This window comes from Octopus bimaculoides, chromosome 29 (assembly GCF_046866305.1).
Source record: "Octopus bimaculoides isolate indiv1 chromosome 29, ASM4686630v1, whole genome shotgun sequence".
Classification (NCBI taxonomy): domain Eukaryota; kingdom Metazoa; phylum Mollusca; class Cephalopoda; order Octopoda; family Octopodidae; genus Octopus; species Octopus bimaculoides.
Genome location: NC_142956.1, coordinates 19,796,532 through 19,815,411, shown reverse-complemented (window position 1 = coordinate 19,815,411; position 18,880 = coordinate 19,796,532). Strand labels below are relative to the sequence as shown.

At 38.7% G+C, this 18,880-nt stretch overlaps 1 protein-coding gene across 1 annotated transcript in view; it reads left to right on the top strand.

The window, feature by feature from the left end:
* The window catches only part of LOC106876468 (uncharacterized), a 60,897-nt gene that overhangs the window by 20,479 nt on the left and 21,538 nt on the right, over window positions 1–18,880 (top strand). Inside the window, exons 9-16 of the mRNA XM_089345731.1 lie at window positions 2,840–2,888; window positions 3,595–3,651; window positions 4,740–4,988; window positions 6,144–6,182; window positions 7,588–7,836; window positions 9,221–9,259; window positions 10,198–10,446; window positions 11,899–12,077. Of these exons, the coding sequence (XP_089201857.1) occupies window positions 2,840–2,888; window positions 3,595–3,651; window positions 4,740–4,988; window positions 6,144–6,182; window positions 7,588–7,836; window positions 9,221–9,259; window positions 10,198–10,446; window positions 11,899–12,077 (1,110 nt within the window). The remainder of the gene's footprint in view (window positions 1–2,839; window positions 2,889–3,594; window positions 3,652–4,739; window positions 4,989–6,143; window positions 6,183–7,587; window positions 7,837–9,220; window positions 9,260–10,197; window positions 10,447–11,898; window positions 12,078–18,880) is intronic.

Here is an 18,880-nt window from a genome sequence, read left to right as displayed (position 1 = left end):
TTATAAATCCCTCTTTTTTTGATACATCTTGGGTATGTGTCTTTTACTATTTCCTCAGACTCACTGGTAGATGGAAACTGAAAGGAAGCCCAGTGTATGTGTGTCTGCGTGTTTGTGTTTGTGTGCTATCCCCGTTTGACAACAGGTGTTGGTGTGTTTACGTCCTGGTTTTGCCAGAAAGGCCGATAGAATAAGTATAAGGCTTAAAAATAATAAGTCCCGGAATCGATTCGTTCGACTAAAACGCTTCAAGGCGGTGCCCCAGCATGGTCGCAGTCAAATGACCGAAACAAGTAAAAGATAAATGATGCCTAAGACATTTACGACAGACAGACAGACTCGGCAATTGTAATTATATTCATAACATCTTTGATATTACAGTTTCTGCTAATGATGTTAGAAGGAAAAGTTTTTAAATTTTTTTAATTATTTTATTATTATAAAGACAAAAACAAAATGATAATGAAAGCATATAAAAACGAAGCAGGTTGTTATAAAACAGTGTTATATCTTCTTTGCTGAGCCGATACATATTCATTTGAAGCATAAAATTTATTCGATCGACTTTTGTTATGTTGGACTGCTATATCACGGTGACATAAGCACACCTGTTGTCAAACATCGAGACAAAGACACGCACACACACACACGTAATAGCAGGCTGGTAATTGATATGAGGAAGGGAGGAGGTGTTGTACTTTGCTTTTGATATGATTATTTGATAAATGCAGAGTAGGAGACACGTTAACACAACAATCCTCTCTTTCTCTTACCTGTTACCATCACACAATCACCATTCAACAATTTTCTTTTTCCTGTTTAATAACCTACTTTTGTATTTTCAAATAAAGTCACTCAAGATAATATTTCATTCGACCTAGAAATCTGTCGTGTTATGATCTATGGACCAACAAGTTAGAGTATTAGTGTACCCGAGCAAAAGATAGTAAGAGGTAAGAAAATTCAGCGTATTTCTACCTGTGTGCCCCACCCCGACTTGTCTGGATTTTCTGAAACTCCTTTTCTCACCCACAGAGAAATTCTTCCTCAACAAATTCCGATATAATCGGAATGTGTACCATCTGAAGCGTGTTTATAGAAATTTTCATTAGAAATACCCATTTTTCTAGAAGTTATGAGGAAAACAGGAATCCGAAGAAATTTTGGGGAGAGAAAAAAAAAAAAAAAAAGTAAGAGGGTGCTTAGACCCGATCCCCACTCTTATGTATCGTCCGCTCTTTTAAACTCTTTTCTTTTTGGTTTTCCTGCTGAAATACGATAACAATTTGTGAATTTATGATTGGACAGGATCCTGTTTATATTCAACCATTAAAAATTCCAGGTGAGAAACTCCCCAGACCAATTTCAGATTGAAGCAACCACTCTGTATTCACACCTGAAAATAGGTAAGTCGATGTTGTTTGTAAATAACAGAATTATTTAAAACCTCCGCCCATTCTATAGGAATGAAAAATACATAACGTGATTACATTCCTAAAATATAGACGTTTGCTCCACCCACCGAGTTTATGACGAAAATTTCCAGAGATACATATTAGGGAGAAATGATTAGGCGGAATTCCTCCAAAGTTTATAACGATGAAGGGTGGAATTGAGAATATTTTTTTAGGATTATTCCTCTGCTCGTCTCTCTCGGATGCTTTAAAAATGAATACTCAAACAAAAATTTTTTCAGATATACATGTAGGAAACATGTAGGATGTTGAAAATGAATGTAGACACACACACACACACACACATATTTGCCTTTAGCAATTGAAATATGTGACAAACATATTTCAACAAACCTAAATTCTGCTCATATCTGTGTGTGCGTGTGCGTGCGCGCGCGCGCGCGCGCGTGCGTGTGCGGAGGCACAATAGCCCAGTGGTTAGGGCAGCGGACTCACGGTCATAGGATTGCGGTTTCGATTCCCAGACTGGGCGTTGTGAGTGTTTATTGAGCGAAAACACCTAAAGCTCCACGAGATCCGGCAGGGGATGGTGGCGAACCCTGCTGTACTCTTTCACCACAACTTTCTCTCACTCTTACTTCCTGTTTCTGTCAGCCTTGTTACACTCTGTGTCACGCTGAATATCCCCCGAGAACTACGTTAAGGGTACACATGTCTGTGGAGTGCTCAGCCACTTGCACGTTAATTTCACGAGCAGGTTGTTCCGTTGATTGGATCAACTGGAACCCTCGTCGTCGTAAGCGATGGAGTGCCAACAAATATATATATATATATATATGTTGTGCATTGGTGTGTGACGAGAAGTTTGTTACCCAACTACATGGGCTCGAATTCAGTCCTACTGTATCAATCATGGGACAAATGTCTTTTTTTATATTCTTGGTGCTTTGGTAGAAATTGTTACTTGCCAAAATTCAATAATAGCAAAGAAGTAGTTTTAACTATTGGTTCTTTAGGTAGCGCTGCTATGCTACTTCCGGTAGAAAGAACTGCAAACTCTGTTTTCGGATTGGCCTTAGGTAACCACTAAATTTGTAATATTGGTTTTAAAACTTTGACATAAGGCCAGAAAGTTTGTGGGGAGGGGCTAAGTTGATTTCATTGAGTCCAGTGCTCAACAAATACTTATTCTATCGACCCTGGAAGGATGAAAGGCAAAGTTGACCTCACCAGAATTTGAACTAAGAGCATATAGACTGCCAATATGCCACGAAACATTTTGTCTGTTATGCTAACGATTTTCCGCAAGTAAATATTAAAAGTTTCTCTTGTTAGTCATGCTCTGGACATCAGCTTTCGTTTTTCAAAACTATTTTACAGATCGCGACCGGTTCACTGACAGAATTCAGTGCTGAATTTTACAGATTATGGATGTTCTAAAGTTGTTGCCCTGTTTGTTCGCGTTGTGTTTTTGTAAGTTTTCTTCCGTTTTTGTTTTTTAGAGTCTTTTTTTTTTTTTTTTGCTAAGATTTATTATTTTTCTAAGAATAATTGTCACATATCATTTACATTAACCCTTTAGTGTTCAAATTAATGTCAAAAGTAATCCTTATTCATGTACACTTTAAAAAATTAATCTGGTATTATCTTGTTACTTCAAGATTTGAGAGATGTAAATATTTATTTTTAGAATGACATTGCAGGGTAGATGTGAGATACTGGTTCTGGCCAGTTTGGGCATAAAATGAGTAGAATATTTGGGCTGGATATAGCCGGTTTAAACACTAAAGGGTTAAATTGTGAGCAATATTCTCCCACTAGTTTTTCATTTTTGTTTTTATAATATGTTATGATATTTATTTGGTTTTAGCCAATATGGCTACAATCATATTACAACAGTACTTGCATCATCATCATCATCATTGTTTCGACGTCTGGTCTATTCTCGTGTGATGTACGAGGCAGAAACACAAATTACGAAATATCTAAGTTGTAAATCTTGAATGTTTTCAAAAATTGTATTCATTCATTTTTCACAATAAAGTTTGACTAACCCAAGCAAGAATTAAACAAAGAATTTTTTACCAAGAATATATTATTCTAACATAAATAGTAAACAATTCTGTTGATCAAATGTAAAATCCAAAAATCAAAAATGTTTATTTTTCATCTTTTACAGGTTTGACAAGACCAGAAACTTTCTCAATGGCAAAAAGTTATAAAATTTTCAAAACTGGTAAATTAACAAACCTTTTTCTCCTTTGCAATTAGACATTTTTTTCAATTCTGTCTTCTATTTCTTTCTCTTAATTCACAGTTTTTAGTCAGTGTTCACCTATTTATTTATTTATTTATTCAAAATTTCTATTCCGACCAGGCAGTTCACTAACACAACTCAGTCACTGATAGTGACTGTTCTTTAGATAAAACTACAGCTTTGAATCTGCTCAGGTTTATCTTTCTCTGGAGTTTCCCATTGATGAAGGCTAATGAGCCAGAATCACTCATCGGGGAATCCACTAGTACAGTGGTTTTCAACCGGGGTCAATATAGCAGCTGGGGGTCCATATAAGATTTTGATGTTACAATTTATGTATAGTTAAGGGTACACGTGTCTGAGGAGTGCTCAACCACTTGCATGTTAATTTCACGAGCAGGCTGTTCCGTTGATCGGATCAACTGAAACCCTCATCGTCATAAGCAATGGAGTGCCAACAACAACAACATTCACACTCACAAACATAGATGCATGTGTGATTTGATTAATTCCGTTGCATTTGCTAGTTCGTAATGGATGGTGTTTCCACAGTGATGTAATTTGCTTGAAGTCCACCACAAAAGCATGTCTATGCTTCTTGATGTGTTGCACAATGTTAGTAAACAAAAGGCTCGTTTATACGGTGTCATTTGTTTCCAGTTCATTGTGTAAAACATGTCCAGGCTGTTTGCTATTCTATAGACTGGAATAAGATAGCTTTGTTTGGAAACAGATGGAGGTTAGTGACAGGAAGAGCATCCTACTGGTGGAAATGAAAACTCTGATCCATTCAAGCTTGGAAAAGTAGGCGTTATAACAATGATGATCTTTTGCCGTGAAGAATTTGTAGTCAAATGAACGAATCCCAATATTTATTTATTTTAAGACTGGTACTTATTCTGTTGGTCTCTTTTCCAGAGCCACTAAGTAATAGGGACGTAGACACACCAGAACGAGTCAGGCCGAGGCTATAGTAGAAGACACTTGCCCAAGGTGCCGCATAGTGGGACTGAACCCAGGACCATGAAATTGAGAAGCAAACTTCTTACCTGATTTCTTTATTTCAGAAATTGTTGAGCTCCAGAAGAGTACCACTCTTTATATCAATTTCCCAAATATGGAAAGACCAGTGGAGTGGAAATGTAAAAATTATACATACGAATGCGACAAGACGTGCGCTAGCACCACTGAATTTCAAGTGACCCAGAGTGGGAATGATTCCACTCTTTGGATTCGAGACGTTACGAATGAATGTTTGTCTTGGACATTTTATGACAACAACAACAACTTTGGAAAATTTGATTTGAAGACAAATGGTAAGGAAATGATTTATTATAACAACAACAATAATAATAATAATAATAATAATAATAATGATAATGATAATAATAATAAGATAAATACATAACAAAAACAGCAGAAGTAACATATATATATATATGACATACAGAAAATAGCACAAGTAGGCACCACACACATCCTACGTAAAAACACTTTCAGTACAGTAAAAATAAGAGCATCATAACAAACCACAGCACATACCCAAGGGACGCAGAGCTGCGCTCGGTAGTGCAGTGAAAGTACGTGATAATAATAAGACTACTGGATAATAATAATAATCCTTTCTACTATAGGTACAGGACCTGAAATTTTGAGGGAGGGAAATACTCAATTACATTGACCCCAGTGTTTCACTGGTACTTGATTTATTGATCCCGAAAAGGATGAAAAGCAATGTCGACTTTGACGGAATTTGAACTCAAAATGGCATCTCAAAACGAGAACTGTTCCTGTTATGGTGGGGGCCCTAGGTATGTTAAAAAAGGGGATGTCAGAAACATGTAGATAATATCGCAGGAGAACCATGTCTCAGAGAAATCCAAAAGATTGTGCTGACAAGTACCGGCCGCAACTTTACAAAAACCCAATCAGTTTAAGTTCAATTATTTATCGTCTGCTTGCTTAAAAACTTATATTTCTTCGTAAAGTTTGGATTCGCCAGAAACAAGCTGCCCAAAAACGATGTGCAGATATGAAGCACGGATTGGAGAGAAACAGCGAGAAGGTATAGCAAAACGAGAGAAAAGAAAACATTGACAGATATGCGAGAAAAGGAAGACGAACATCAAGAATATTTAAAGGAAGCTAAACTATGAATGCTATAAAAATGCAAATCCTTTCTTTCTTAACTAGGTCCCCTTAATTTTTTCCATTCCATTCAATTTCCATGGATCCCACTAATAATATATTATTGTGACAGGAAGTGAAATAACTTTAAATAATGAAAGTAAAAACACAAATCATCCTTTCTTTCTTGAAAAGCTTCTCTTCATGTTCTTTTGTTCTGTGGAATTTCCACGGGTCCCACTAGTTGTTAATTACTATTTAATCATTGTATCATAAATAATATCAATTTTGTTGATCAAATGTAAAATCTGAAAATGAAAACTTTTTATTTTCATCTTTTACAGGTTTCCCTGAAGCAGAAACTTATGAAATTACCCGAAATGGTAAATGGATTTACAAGCCTTTTTCTTCTTTCAAACTAAATACTCTCTTTTCAAATTTCTCTTCTATTTCTTTCTTTTAACTCAGAGGTTTTAATCACTGTTTTGTTTCTTGATTTCCTTATATTTTTATTCCGACTCAGGCACTGATAGTGAGTGTTCTTTAGATAAAACTCTGGCTTTGAATCTGCTCAGTGTTATCTCTCTTTGGTGTTTCCCATTGATGAAGGCTAATGAGCCAGAAACAGAAGCATGCATCAAGGAATCTACTAGAGCAGTAGTTTTTAATAGGAGTCATACACCACACACCTGTTCAGTCAACGTCAATTTGATGGAGAGTGTTAGCTAACGTACAGCACATACAGTTGATCACTATAAACAAATCAATGGTGCCGGTCATTCAGCAAGCACTGCACACTCATATGTCTTCTTCTATCGGAGATTCTATCATACATATATATGCACACTCACATACACGCATCTGTGTTTGTTTGTGTGTGTGTGTGATTTCGTTATTTCTCTTGCATTTTCTGGTTTGTAATCAACGGCTTTCCCAACGATGCCATTTGCTTGATGTCCACCACAAATGCATGTCTTGGCTGCTTGATGTGTTGCACAATCTTAGTAAATAAAAGGCTCATTTATGCAGCGTCATTTGTTCCCAGTTCTTTGTGTAAAACATGTCCAGGATGTTTGTTATTCTATAGACTGGGATATTATGGCCTTGTTTAGAAATAGGAGTTTGGTGACAAGGAGAGCATCCTCCTGTTGGAAATGACAACTCTGATCCCTCAAATGTGGAAAAATAGGCATTAAAACGATGATAATCTCTTACTCGTTTCAGCCATTAAAGTGTGGGCATACTGGGGCACTGCCTTGAAGAATTTTTAGTCGAATGAATTGACCCCAGTACTTATTTATTTTAAGCTTGCCTGGTACATATTCTATTGGTCTCTGTTGCTGAACCACTAAATTACAGGGACAAAAACACACCAACACCGATTGTCAAGGGGTGGTGGGGGACAAACACACACAAAGAAACTCACACATATATATGTATGTATGTGTATATATATATATATATATATATTATATATATATATATATAACAGAAATATGTTAGAAAACAAAATAGAAACTACCCGTGGAAATTTAAGGGGAAAGTATACACATATAGATAGATAGTTAGATATAGGTATATATATACACATATATATATGTGTGTATATATATACATACAAACACACGTCAGGCTTCTTTCAGTTTCCATTTATGAAATCCGCTCATAAGGTGTTGGTCAGCCTGTGACTATAGTAGAAGTCACTTTTCTCAAGGTTGCACAGAGTGGGACAGAACCCAGAACCATGTGGTTGGGAAGCACACTTCTCACCTGATTTCTTTCTTTCAGATAATGGTACATTCGACGTAAGTGCAACTTTACAGATTGAAACACCAAACATGAAAAGACCGGTCATTTGGAAATACGACAATTATAAATATGAATGTGACCGGACATGCGCCAACAGCCCTAAATACAGAGTGACACAAAGTGGGAATGTTTCCACTTTTTGGATCCAAAGCGTAACTAAGGAACGTTTATCTTGGAAATTTGAGGACCACAACCTCAACTATGGAAAATTTGATTTGAAGATACACAGTAAGGAATTGATTTATAATAATAATAATCCTTTCTACTAAGTCAGCAAGCTGGTAGAACTGTTAGAACGCTGGGCAAAATGCTTAGCGGTATTTCAACTGTCTGCATGCTCTGAGTTCAAATTCAGTTGAGGTCTACTTTGTCTTTCATCCTTTCAGAGTCGATAAATTAAGTACCAGTTGCGTACTGGAGTTGAACTTATCGACTGCCCCCTGCTCCGCAGAAATTTCAGGCCTTTTGTCTAAAGTAGAATAGAAAAGAATTATCCTTTCTACTAAAGGCACAAGGCCTGAAATTGTGGTGGTGGGGGGGGGGGGCTAATCGATTATATCTATCCCAGTGTCTCACTGGTACTTAATTTATCAGCCCCGAAAGGATGAAAGGCAAAGTCAACCTTGGTGGAATTGGAACTCAGAACGTAAAGATACAGAAAATGCTGGAAAGCATTTTGCCCAGCGTGATAATGATTCTGCCAGCTCACCACCTTAATAATAATAATAATGATAATATCGGGGGGTTTTCTGAAAATCCGCCCAGAGCTTTAAACGGAGAATTCTATTTTACATACATACGCACGTACGTACATACATATGTACGTACGTACGTACATACATACATCCGTACATGCATATATTTTTTGGCTTAAATAACTTCCCACCTATAATAAGCGCCCATGGGCAGTAATATGGAAGTTTAATAGCACTCAGTATTTCACTAATGGTATATGATGTTTTGATATATGTTCTTTTGACTCCATTATTGGAGTACCAGTATATTAAGTACCAGTGAAACACTGGGGTTGATGTAATCGACTCATCTCCTCTCCCAAAATTTCAGCTCTCTCTCTCTCTCTCTCCCACACACACACACAGAAAGAGAGAGAAATCAACAGAAAGAGTCGAGTTTTTAAACAAATTTTCATAGGAAGCTGTTATCTGAAGTTTCAGACATTCCTTCTTCAGGGAAAAGATGTTGAGACTAAAATAACAAAAAATACAGAAGAGATTAACATCCTGTAGTTAAGAAAAAAAAAACTGATTGTTTTTATTTAATTTCACTCCTGTCAACTTCTTGCTAGACAAGGACTCTCTCCGAAAAGTTGGATTTTCCACTCAGCATAGCAATTTCACAGTACACTTTCTGTTCATTATAGTAAACAACAGACGTCTTTCCAATGCAGACCATCACCAATTTCTTTTAATTCTGTGAATGCATTGAACCACATATTCAATGCATTCACTCAAACTGCCACTGTATATAATGTGTAATTCTATATGCAAGTCTTAATTATTATTATTTAATTATTGTAACATAAATTGCAATCAATCTTGTTTATTAAATGTAAAATCTAAAAATCAAAACGTTTTGTTTTCATCTTTTTCAGATTTGACAAGAACAGAAAGTTATAATATTACTCAAAGTGGTAAATGGATTTACAAACGTTTTTCTCCTTTTAAACTAGACACTGTCTTTTCGATTCTGTCTTCTATTTCTTTACTTAACTCTTAGTTCTTAGCCACTTTCTTTTGACTTTTTCCAATCAGCTCAATTTTCCTCTTTTGCCTAACGTTTCTCTTGATATCTTAACACTTTGTTTTGTATGTACACTGACATTGCACATCCAAAAGAACCTACTAACTTTATTCCTCTCTATTCTTTGTATGTCCTCTGCATTTAGGGTCCATGTCTCACTATCATGTAGCAGTGCTGTTCTTATACAAGCATCATACAATGTGCCTTTCACTCTGAGAGAACTTTTGTTGCCCAAACTCCTAGCTTCCTCAGAGACCACCATGTCATGTCAAAAGCTTTTTCCAGGTCAACGAATATCAAATGCAATGATTTACTTTAAGCTAAGTACATCTCTTGCAGTTGTTTTACTAAGAAGATGACAGCAGTAGTCCTTCTTCCTGGCAGAAAAGCTAACTGCATCTCATTTCGTCCAATTGTTTCTTATTAATTGGGCTTTAACTATCGCTGTAGCTTTCTTGACCTTGTCTGAAGGCATCTCTTTTATGCTTGTAACATCTGACTACAATGCTGCTACATCAGTTGTTTGTATGACACCCTTCTGTACAACTTGATTAACTCTATGGGTGACTAGGTTGTATCCTACTCTGCACAATCTTAGTAAATGAAAGGCTTATTTATATGCAGTCATTTGTTTCCATTCGCTAGGTAAAACATGTCCAGGCTCTTTGTTGTTGGGATATTAGGACAGGAAGAGTGTCCAGTCATACACAACGAAAACTCTGCTCCCAAACATTGAAAAGTTGGTGTTAAAATGGTGATGAAAAAAAACCCCTGAAATCTTTCATATGGGAAACCAATCAATAATATTAATTTATCTATTCATTTTAGGACCAGTTACATTAGGAGGCGATGTCACACTTGATATTGAAGTAGCCAATATGAACGGAATTGTTTTCTGGAAAAACGGCAATGGTAGATATGAATGTAACCCTACTTGTTACAACTATGGTAACTATGAAGTTACACAGAATGGTGACAAATCTACTGTTTTGATCCAAAAGGTATCTGAACAAGATTTCACTTGGCGTTTTTGTGACTTGTATCTCTGCTCTGCAAATTATTCCTTAGTGACAAAAGGTAAGGAAATTACTTTTGCTAATAATAACAACTTCTGATTTTGGCACAAAGTCAGCAATTTCATGTGGAAGAGGTTCCTCGATCACATTAATTTGAGTATATTTGGCTGGTCCTTTATTTCGTCAACCCCAAAATGATAAAAGGCAAAGCTGACCTTAGCAGTATTTGAACTCAGAAGTGAAAGTGTCAGAAGAAATTCCACTGAATATTTTTTATGGTGCAGCAACAATTCTTCCAGCTCACAACCTCAATAATAATAGTGATGATGATGATGATGAGGATGATTATGACGATGATGACAATAATGATGATGATGATGATGATGATGATAATAATAATAATAATAATAATAATAATAATAATAATAATAATAATAATAATAATAATAATAATAATATTATTAGTAACCTCGGTGCAAATATTTTTATAATACTTAAGCAAAATCAAAGTTTGTACCTCGACAATTTCAAGGGTTGCTTCTGTATTAGTTTTTCTTTTCTGTTTTGAATTGATAAGTTGTCATAATAACCCATGGTGGGATATATTTATAGTTGACTGATTGGACTAGTTTCATTCTCTACGATCATCTGTTTAAATTACTATTTAATTGTTAAAGAAAGGATTGACATTTTCCAGTTTCTTGTTTGTAAAAGAAAAATTAGAAGAGAAAAACAATTAGAGACAAAACGTGACAGAACCACTGTCTTTGCTAATGCTATATATAGAAGAAGAAGAACAACAACAACAACAAAAAGAAGTGTTTCCTTCTCAAGCGATGCCAGGCTCATAAGGGCCGGTTTCAGTGGCGTAGAAATTTCCCACCTGGATGGGACGCCGATCCGTTGCATGATTACTCATTTTTGCCAGCTGAGTGGACTGGAGCAACGTGGAATGAAGTGCTTTGCTCAAGAACACAACGCATCGCCCTGTCCAGGAATCGAAACCACAATCCTACGATCATGAGTCCAACACCCTAACTACTAAGCCATGTGCCTCCACCTAATGCTATAAAACCCTTCTAAATGATCGACTCACCTGTTGACCTTCCATTTTTGTGTTAGAAAGAAGAAATTTAATCCCCTTTGCCAATGCAACATAACCTTTCTAAATAATGGCTTAATCTGAAGGGGAACATCTAATCATTTAGACATAATAGTCTGGGATATTTGTGTATGTTAATCCTTTTCTTACCATATTTCTGCTGAAATACATTGCCTTTGTTTTAATAAATGATGAAGAATTTAGCGAAATAACCTTATCCTTACTAAATTAGTGTTTGGAACACAAGGAAGGTTTTCTTTAGATCTCTTTAAAACTGAGGATTTGTACAATGGAAACAAAAGCAGTTTTAAGTAGGATAGTATGAAAAGGGTTAAACCTGGCTGATATTACTATTTTTTTTTTTTATTATTGAAAACAAAAAATATATGTTTTACTGTTCATCTTTTGCAGAAGAAACAGAAACAACAACGGTAAAAGATGTTGAAACTGTAGCGATAGTCCTACTTTCCATACTTGGATTTGTAGTCATCTTTCTTACAGTCTCCTTTGTTGTCATATTCAAATGCAAGTCATGCGAAAATACCAAAGATTCTATCACCCAGTGCACATTTTGTAAGAAAGAACAGAAATGATATTGGCCAACCTTGGTATTGACTTTCACTGATCCTGGTGGAATAATTGGGTTTTGCATAAACCACCTCCATATTTTATGTAACATCATCATCATTGGTTTAGCATCACTTTTTCCAAAACTCTGCCCCCCCCCCCGCTCTTACGCTTGCCTGTCCAATACAAGCATGGAAAAGTGGATTTTAGAACGTTATTATTGTTGTTGATGATGATTTCCACTGAAATACGATTTATAACATTGCTGTTCTAGGAAATTATTGCTGTTTTAAGAGTTTTCGCTTTACGAGCTATCTCTGGGAATTAAATAACTTGTATATCGAGGCATTACTGTATATACCTCCCTATCTCCCTACATACATACATACATACATACATACATACATACATACATACACACACATACCCATACACGCACAGTTATCCTCAAATACATGTATAAAAATACGCACACGCTATATGCTCAATCACACACGTGCGGAACACATGCATGTACACTCACGTATATATGCAACCATACATATGTACATACATACATATATAAATACATACCCGCACACATGTGGCTAAGTGTTTGTTACATTTTTGGTCCCCAGCCAGGATCACACACAGATAGAACTTGCTTTCTATAGGGCTTTCCTATAAGTAGGTTATCTCCCTTGGCTAGGCGGCGCTCCATGTAGACACCGAGAGGAGATATAAGCTTCTGCTTATTCCGATACTTCAGACTTATCGTCCGATGAATTCACTTTGTTGACATTCTTCATCAACAGAATTTTTATTCCTTTCAACCAATCAGTCAAGTCCGCCTTTCTTCCAATAACATACTGTCCATATAATCTTAAATATTTCTTTAACTCAGGCACAGTAAGTACTTCGATAGCTAAATCATCAAGCTGCTTTATATCCATGATGTTATATGGACTGTTAGATATGTAATTCGTCTGACGTTCCGTGTGTCATGTGGCTCGTCTGAGTTCATTGTTTCATTGTTGTTGTCTTGTGGGACTGTCGTGGTAAAATGTCCTTGATATATATATGGCGGACATGACTTTTGTTTATTCATAACGAACATTGGGTGAGTGCGTTCTTTGTATGTAATAATTAAATTGTATAACTCGTTGTGTTATCTCTGCGAGTCACCCGAGGGAAACATAACAGAGTTTATTGGCGTCGCCGATAGGATACATGCTTACTTTACCGTAAAATTATTCATCGTAATAACAATGGCTGAAAAACAGACAGTAGAACTTATTAAATTGTTTAGGGAACAAATGGACAAGCAAATGCAACAACATCAGAGAGATATGGACGCTCTGTTAAAACTGTTTGGTGCTCGACAAGTTGAAGGCGATTCTAGTGGCTATTTTTTAGCTGCTTCAACAACAGTGTCGATTCCACCATTTACTGCATTTGATTCAGCGACAGAACTATGGCCTGATTACTGGTCAAGATTCCGTACGTTTGTGGCTGCTAATGCTGTACCTGAAAAACGCATGGCACAAGTGTTCCTGACCAATCAGACTGCTACTGTTTACAAACAACTTGCTAATCTGGCTACCCAACAAAATCCGCCTAAAGATATCAACAACTTGATAATGGACGAAATCGTTGACTTCATGAAGGAACAGTTCGACTCTAAACTTTTCATTGTGAGAGAGCGTTTCAAGTTTTGGAGTGATATGCAGCGGAAGCCAGGCGAAACTCTCCAGGAGCTGGCAGCACGTATACGCCAGGATGCAGCTACCTGTGATTTTCCAGCGATCACCAACCCACAGGATGAAGCTCTGAGACAGAGATTCATATGTTCGGTTAACAATGAAGCGGTTCTGAAGGCGCTTTTTAAGATAAAAGACTCAGAACTAGATTTTGCCCGTGCTGTCCAGGTTGCCATTGAGACTGAAGACGCAGCAAAGGTTGCAAAAGAAACTGTATACGGTTCCAAAACCAAGCAGGCGTACAAGGTCCAGCAGAACAGGAATAAGAGTCCTCAAAAGAAACATCAGCAGTCTTATTCCACAAACCAGGAGAAATGCTACCGATGTGGAAAGGCCCACAAAGCAACAGACTGTCCTTTCAGGGAAACCAAATGTCATTTTTGTGATAAAAAGGGTCATTTGCAAGCGGTGTGTAGGAAAAAACAACATCAGCAACGCAATGGCCATTCACAAACTCCCGTGAAAAGAATCACAAAAGCTGAGCTAGTCAAGGCGATCCTAGGTGAAGTTTCCCGAGACACTCATAGTTTAATTGTGCCAGTAACAATCCAGAACAGACTGTTCACAATGGAATTGGACACTGCTACTACAGGCAATTTTGCTTCCTTGTCAGTCTGGAAACAACTTGGAAGACCAAAGCTGCAAGATGTCAAGCATCGCTATGAATCTGCCAGCAAGCACAACCTGCCTGTTCTAGGAACTTTCATGGGCCAAACCAAGGATCCAACAACTGGTAAGCAGGATCTTATACCTTACATAGTCACCAAGATCTCTGATCTTAATTTGCTGGGTCGGAATGCTATCCAGACTCTGGGAATTTCCGTAGACACTGCTCTAGGTTTGAAAAGCATAGACAGCCAAGCTAAGAGGGAAGGTGCAGAAGGGATGTATCCAAAGACCTCAAGCGAGCCCTATGTTTCCCTGCAGCAAGATTGTCACAACATGTGTGATGAATTTCCAGATCTTTTCAAGCAAGAATTGGGATGTCTCAAGAACTTTGAACTGGAAGTGAAGTTCAAATCGGACGCAACACCAGTCTTTCACAAGGCACGTCCGGTCCCATTTGCTCTTCGTGATGACCTGGCCAAAGGTTACGAAGAAGGCATCGCCAAGGGAATCTGGAAGCCTGTTCAATTCAATGAATACGGAACGCCAGTGGTACCGATTCGTAAAGCACACGCTTCAAGCAACCTGAAGCCCAAACTACGGATTTGTGGTGACTACTCTGTGGGAATTAATGACCAACTTGCTGATCACCGTCATCCAATGCCACTCCCTGCTGAACTGATGCAGAAACTCGGAGGTGGATTCGGATATACAAAGATAGACCTTGCTGATGCCTATAATCAGATCAAACTGGCTCCAGAAAGTCAACGCAGACTCGCACTCAGCACTCACCGTGGAGTACTCCTGCAACAACGACTCCCTTTCGGAATTAAGTCAGCACCTGGTTACTTTCAGGAGATCATGGAAAACCTGACCCATGATCTACCTGGAGTGGCCGTCTTCCAGGATGACATGCTCGTCAGTGGGAAAGATGCAAACAGTCACTTAAACAACCTAAAGTGTCTGCTCACACGTCTAAGCGACAATGGACTCAGATGTCGCCGTGAAAAGTGCCAGTTTGCACTACCCAGTGTAGAATACCTTGGACACATTTTGTCGGCTGAAGGGATCACTAAGGGATCCAAAGTCGAAGCAGTCTTAAAGATGCCATCTCCAACGAACGAATCAAGCTTGAAATCTTTCCTAGGTTCAGTTCAGTTTTATGGAAAGTTTATCCCAAACCTAGCCAGTATAGCAGAGCCACTCTATTGCCTTACAAAAAAGTCAACTATTTGGAAGTGGGGAGATGAGGAACAGTCAGCTTTTGATCACTTGAAAAATGTACTTTCATCAAGTCAAGTTCTGATACACTTCGATCCAAACAAAACTTTGGGACTGGCTTGTGACGCATCAAACGTTGGTATTGGAGCAGTCCTGTTTCACCGCTATCCTGATGGAAGCGAGCGCCCAATATCCAATATGTCCAAGACTCTCACTTCTGCACAGCGTAACTACAGTCAAATTCAAAAGGAAGCCCTAGCTATCATATTTGGCTTGCAGAAGTTTTACCAATATTTGTACGGTCGTAAATTCGTACTCGTGACTGACCACAAGCCACTGACATCACTATTCAGTCCGAGGAAAGGGACGCCACTTCTCGCTGCTAACAGACTAGCACGATGGGCCCTGTGGCTGAACCAGTTTGACTACACCATTGAATATCGGAAATCAGCAGATCATGGCAATGCTGATGCCCTCAGTCGCTTGCCATTCGGTGATGACAACGACTTTGACAGAAAGGAAAATGGTGAAGACATAGACATGGTGTGTGCCATCAAAGCTCTTAGTATTCAAGTCCAACCTGTGGATGCTAACGTCCTCCGTCAAGAGTCAGGGAAAGATCCAGTGATATCTACAGTGATGCGCTACGTCCGTGAAGGCTGGCCACCAAAGAACATGGAGATCAATGACGAAGTCAACAAGTTCCGTAAGTTATCAAACTCACTTAGTATCTGTCATGGATGCCTTATACATGGATCTAGAGTTGTGATTCCACATAGCTTGCAGCCAAAGATCCTCAATCTTCTGCATCTTGGACATTTTGGCATGGAACGCATGAAACAACTAGCAAGAACTGCTGTTTATTGGCCTGGTATCGATGCTGCTATAGAGATAGCCAGTCGACGATGTGATTCATGTAACGAACATCAAAGGCAGCCATCTAAGCCTCCAGTTCACCCATGGATGTTACCAGAAAAGCCGTGGAGCCGCTTACATCTGGACCATGCAATAAATTTTATGGGTAGAGATTGGCTGGTGATCACAGATGCTTATTCCAAGTACCCATGCATTCATCCTACTTCCTCCACGTCCTCCAAAGCCACTTTGAATCTGCTTGAGGAAGACTTTGCGCACTTCGGATTTCCTCACACACTGGTCACCGATAATGCACCAACTTTTACGTCTGAGGAGTTCCAGAGCTGGTGCAAAGAACGCGGGATCACACACCTGACAGGGGCACCTTACCACCCAGCTACCAACGGAGCAGCGGAACGTTTGGTGCAAACCTTCAAACAAGCTCTGAGGAAGTCTTCTCTTCCGCCAACACGAGCACTTCAAGAATTCTTGATGCAGTACCGGAGAACACCAACATCCTGTGGATTCTCTCCAAGTGAACTTTTGAATAACCGGCAGATACGAACAAGGATTGATTCTCTGCTGCCATCGCCAACACACATTGCTCAAGGCAAACAGTCTAAGGAAGCACATAAGTCTCAGGTGACTCCAAGCTCGGCTGATGTCGCTAAAGTTACCAGGCAGGACAAGGTCGGAGATCTTGTGTATGCACTATACTATGGACCTCGCCGAGACAAAGATCCCCGATGGGTACCAGCAATCATTAAGAAGTCATTGGGTACTCGCTGCTTTAACGTGAAGGTCATACCTCATGGCCCGATGTGGAGACGACACTGGGAACAGCTGCGACCGCGGTACACAACTGAGGAAGACAATGAACCTGGTGATGCAGAAAACACTGTATTTGAATTTGCAACAAATCACCCGATGGAGATCTCGGAAACTGTGCCACTAACACAAAGACAAACCAGACCCAAGACCATGTTACCCGTTCCAGAGTATGGACCAGACAACCCAAGACGGTCCAAGAGAACCCGTAAAACCCAAGAGAGACTTTGCTGTTGATACTTCTTGTGTAGCATCAATTTCAGTGGGGAGGTGTTATATGGACTGTTAGATATGTAATTCGTCTGACGTTCCGTGTGTCATGTGGTTCGTCTGAGTTCATTGTTTCATTGTTGTTGTCTTGTGGGACTGTCGTGGTAAAATGTCATTGATATATATATGGCGGACATGACTTTTGTTTATTCATAACGAACATTGGGTGAGTGCGTTCTTTGTATGTAATTGAACAATAAATGTAATAATTAAATTGTATAACTCGTTGTGTTATCTCTGCGAGTCACCCGAGGGAAACATAACACATGATAAGACGTAAAACAATAACAATGGCGTGGGTAGCCTCCGGAAGTTTAATTGTCTACATGGAGCGCCGCCTAGCCAAGGGAGATAACCTACTTATAGGAAAGCCCTATATTGTGTCCACATACAAGCTTTTTATCTCTCTATACTTTATATATATATATCTTATATATTTTTTGTACATATTTATAAAGATACATTTTTATTGCTTTATATTTTTTTTTACACATTTTTTTCTGTATTTTACCTTTCACCCTGCATTTTTCTTGTGCATGTGCGTATACAGACGTGTATATGAACCTTTTTTGTGCATGTGTGTCTCTGTGTTCGTTAGCTTCTTCCTAATGGGGATTTCTTGAACTTCACGAGATCCGGGCCTAAACATTGGAGCATCATGATGTGGCGCAGTAACAACAACAACTCCTTCATGCTCAGCAGCCTGAGACTCAGTGGCACTCATCCTTTCCACAGAACCATTCCCCTTGTTAGCCATTCTTCATTCAATAATGTTGTTCCTTACGTCCACATGCCACAACGTTCATTCCTGCCTCCGTCCCTCATTCCCCACCGAATTATCTCTTCTGTGTTACACCTTTCTTTACGTGTTTCAGTCATTTGACTGTGGCCATGCTGGAGCACTGCCTTTTAGTCGAACAAATCGACCCCAGGACTTATTCTTTTTAAGCCTAGTACTTATTCAATCAGTCTCTTTTGCCGAACTGCTAAGTTACGGGGACGTAAACACACCAGTATCGGTTGTCAAGCGATGCTGGGGGGGACAAACACAGACACACAAACATATACACACACATATATATATATATATGCATATATACGACAGGCTTCTTTCAGTTTCTGTCTACCAAATCCACTCACAAGGCTTTGGTTGGCCCGAGGGCTATAGTAGAAGACACTTACCCAAGGTGCCACGCTGTGGGACTGAACCCGGAACCATGTGGTTGGTAAGCAAGCTACTTACCACACAGCCACTCCTGCGCTTATAGTCACACATGACTCTTTCTCTCTCATGCACCCTACCCCAG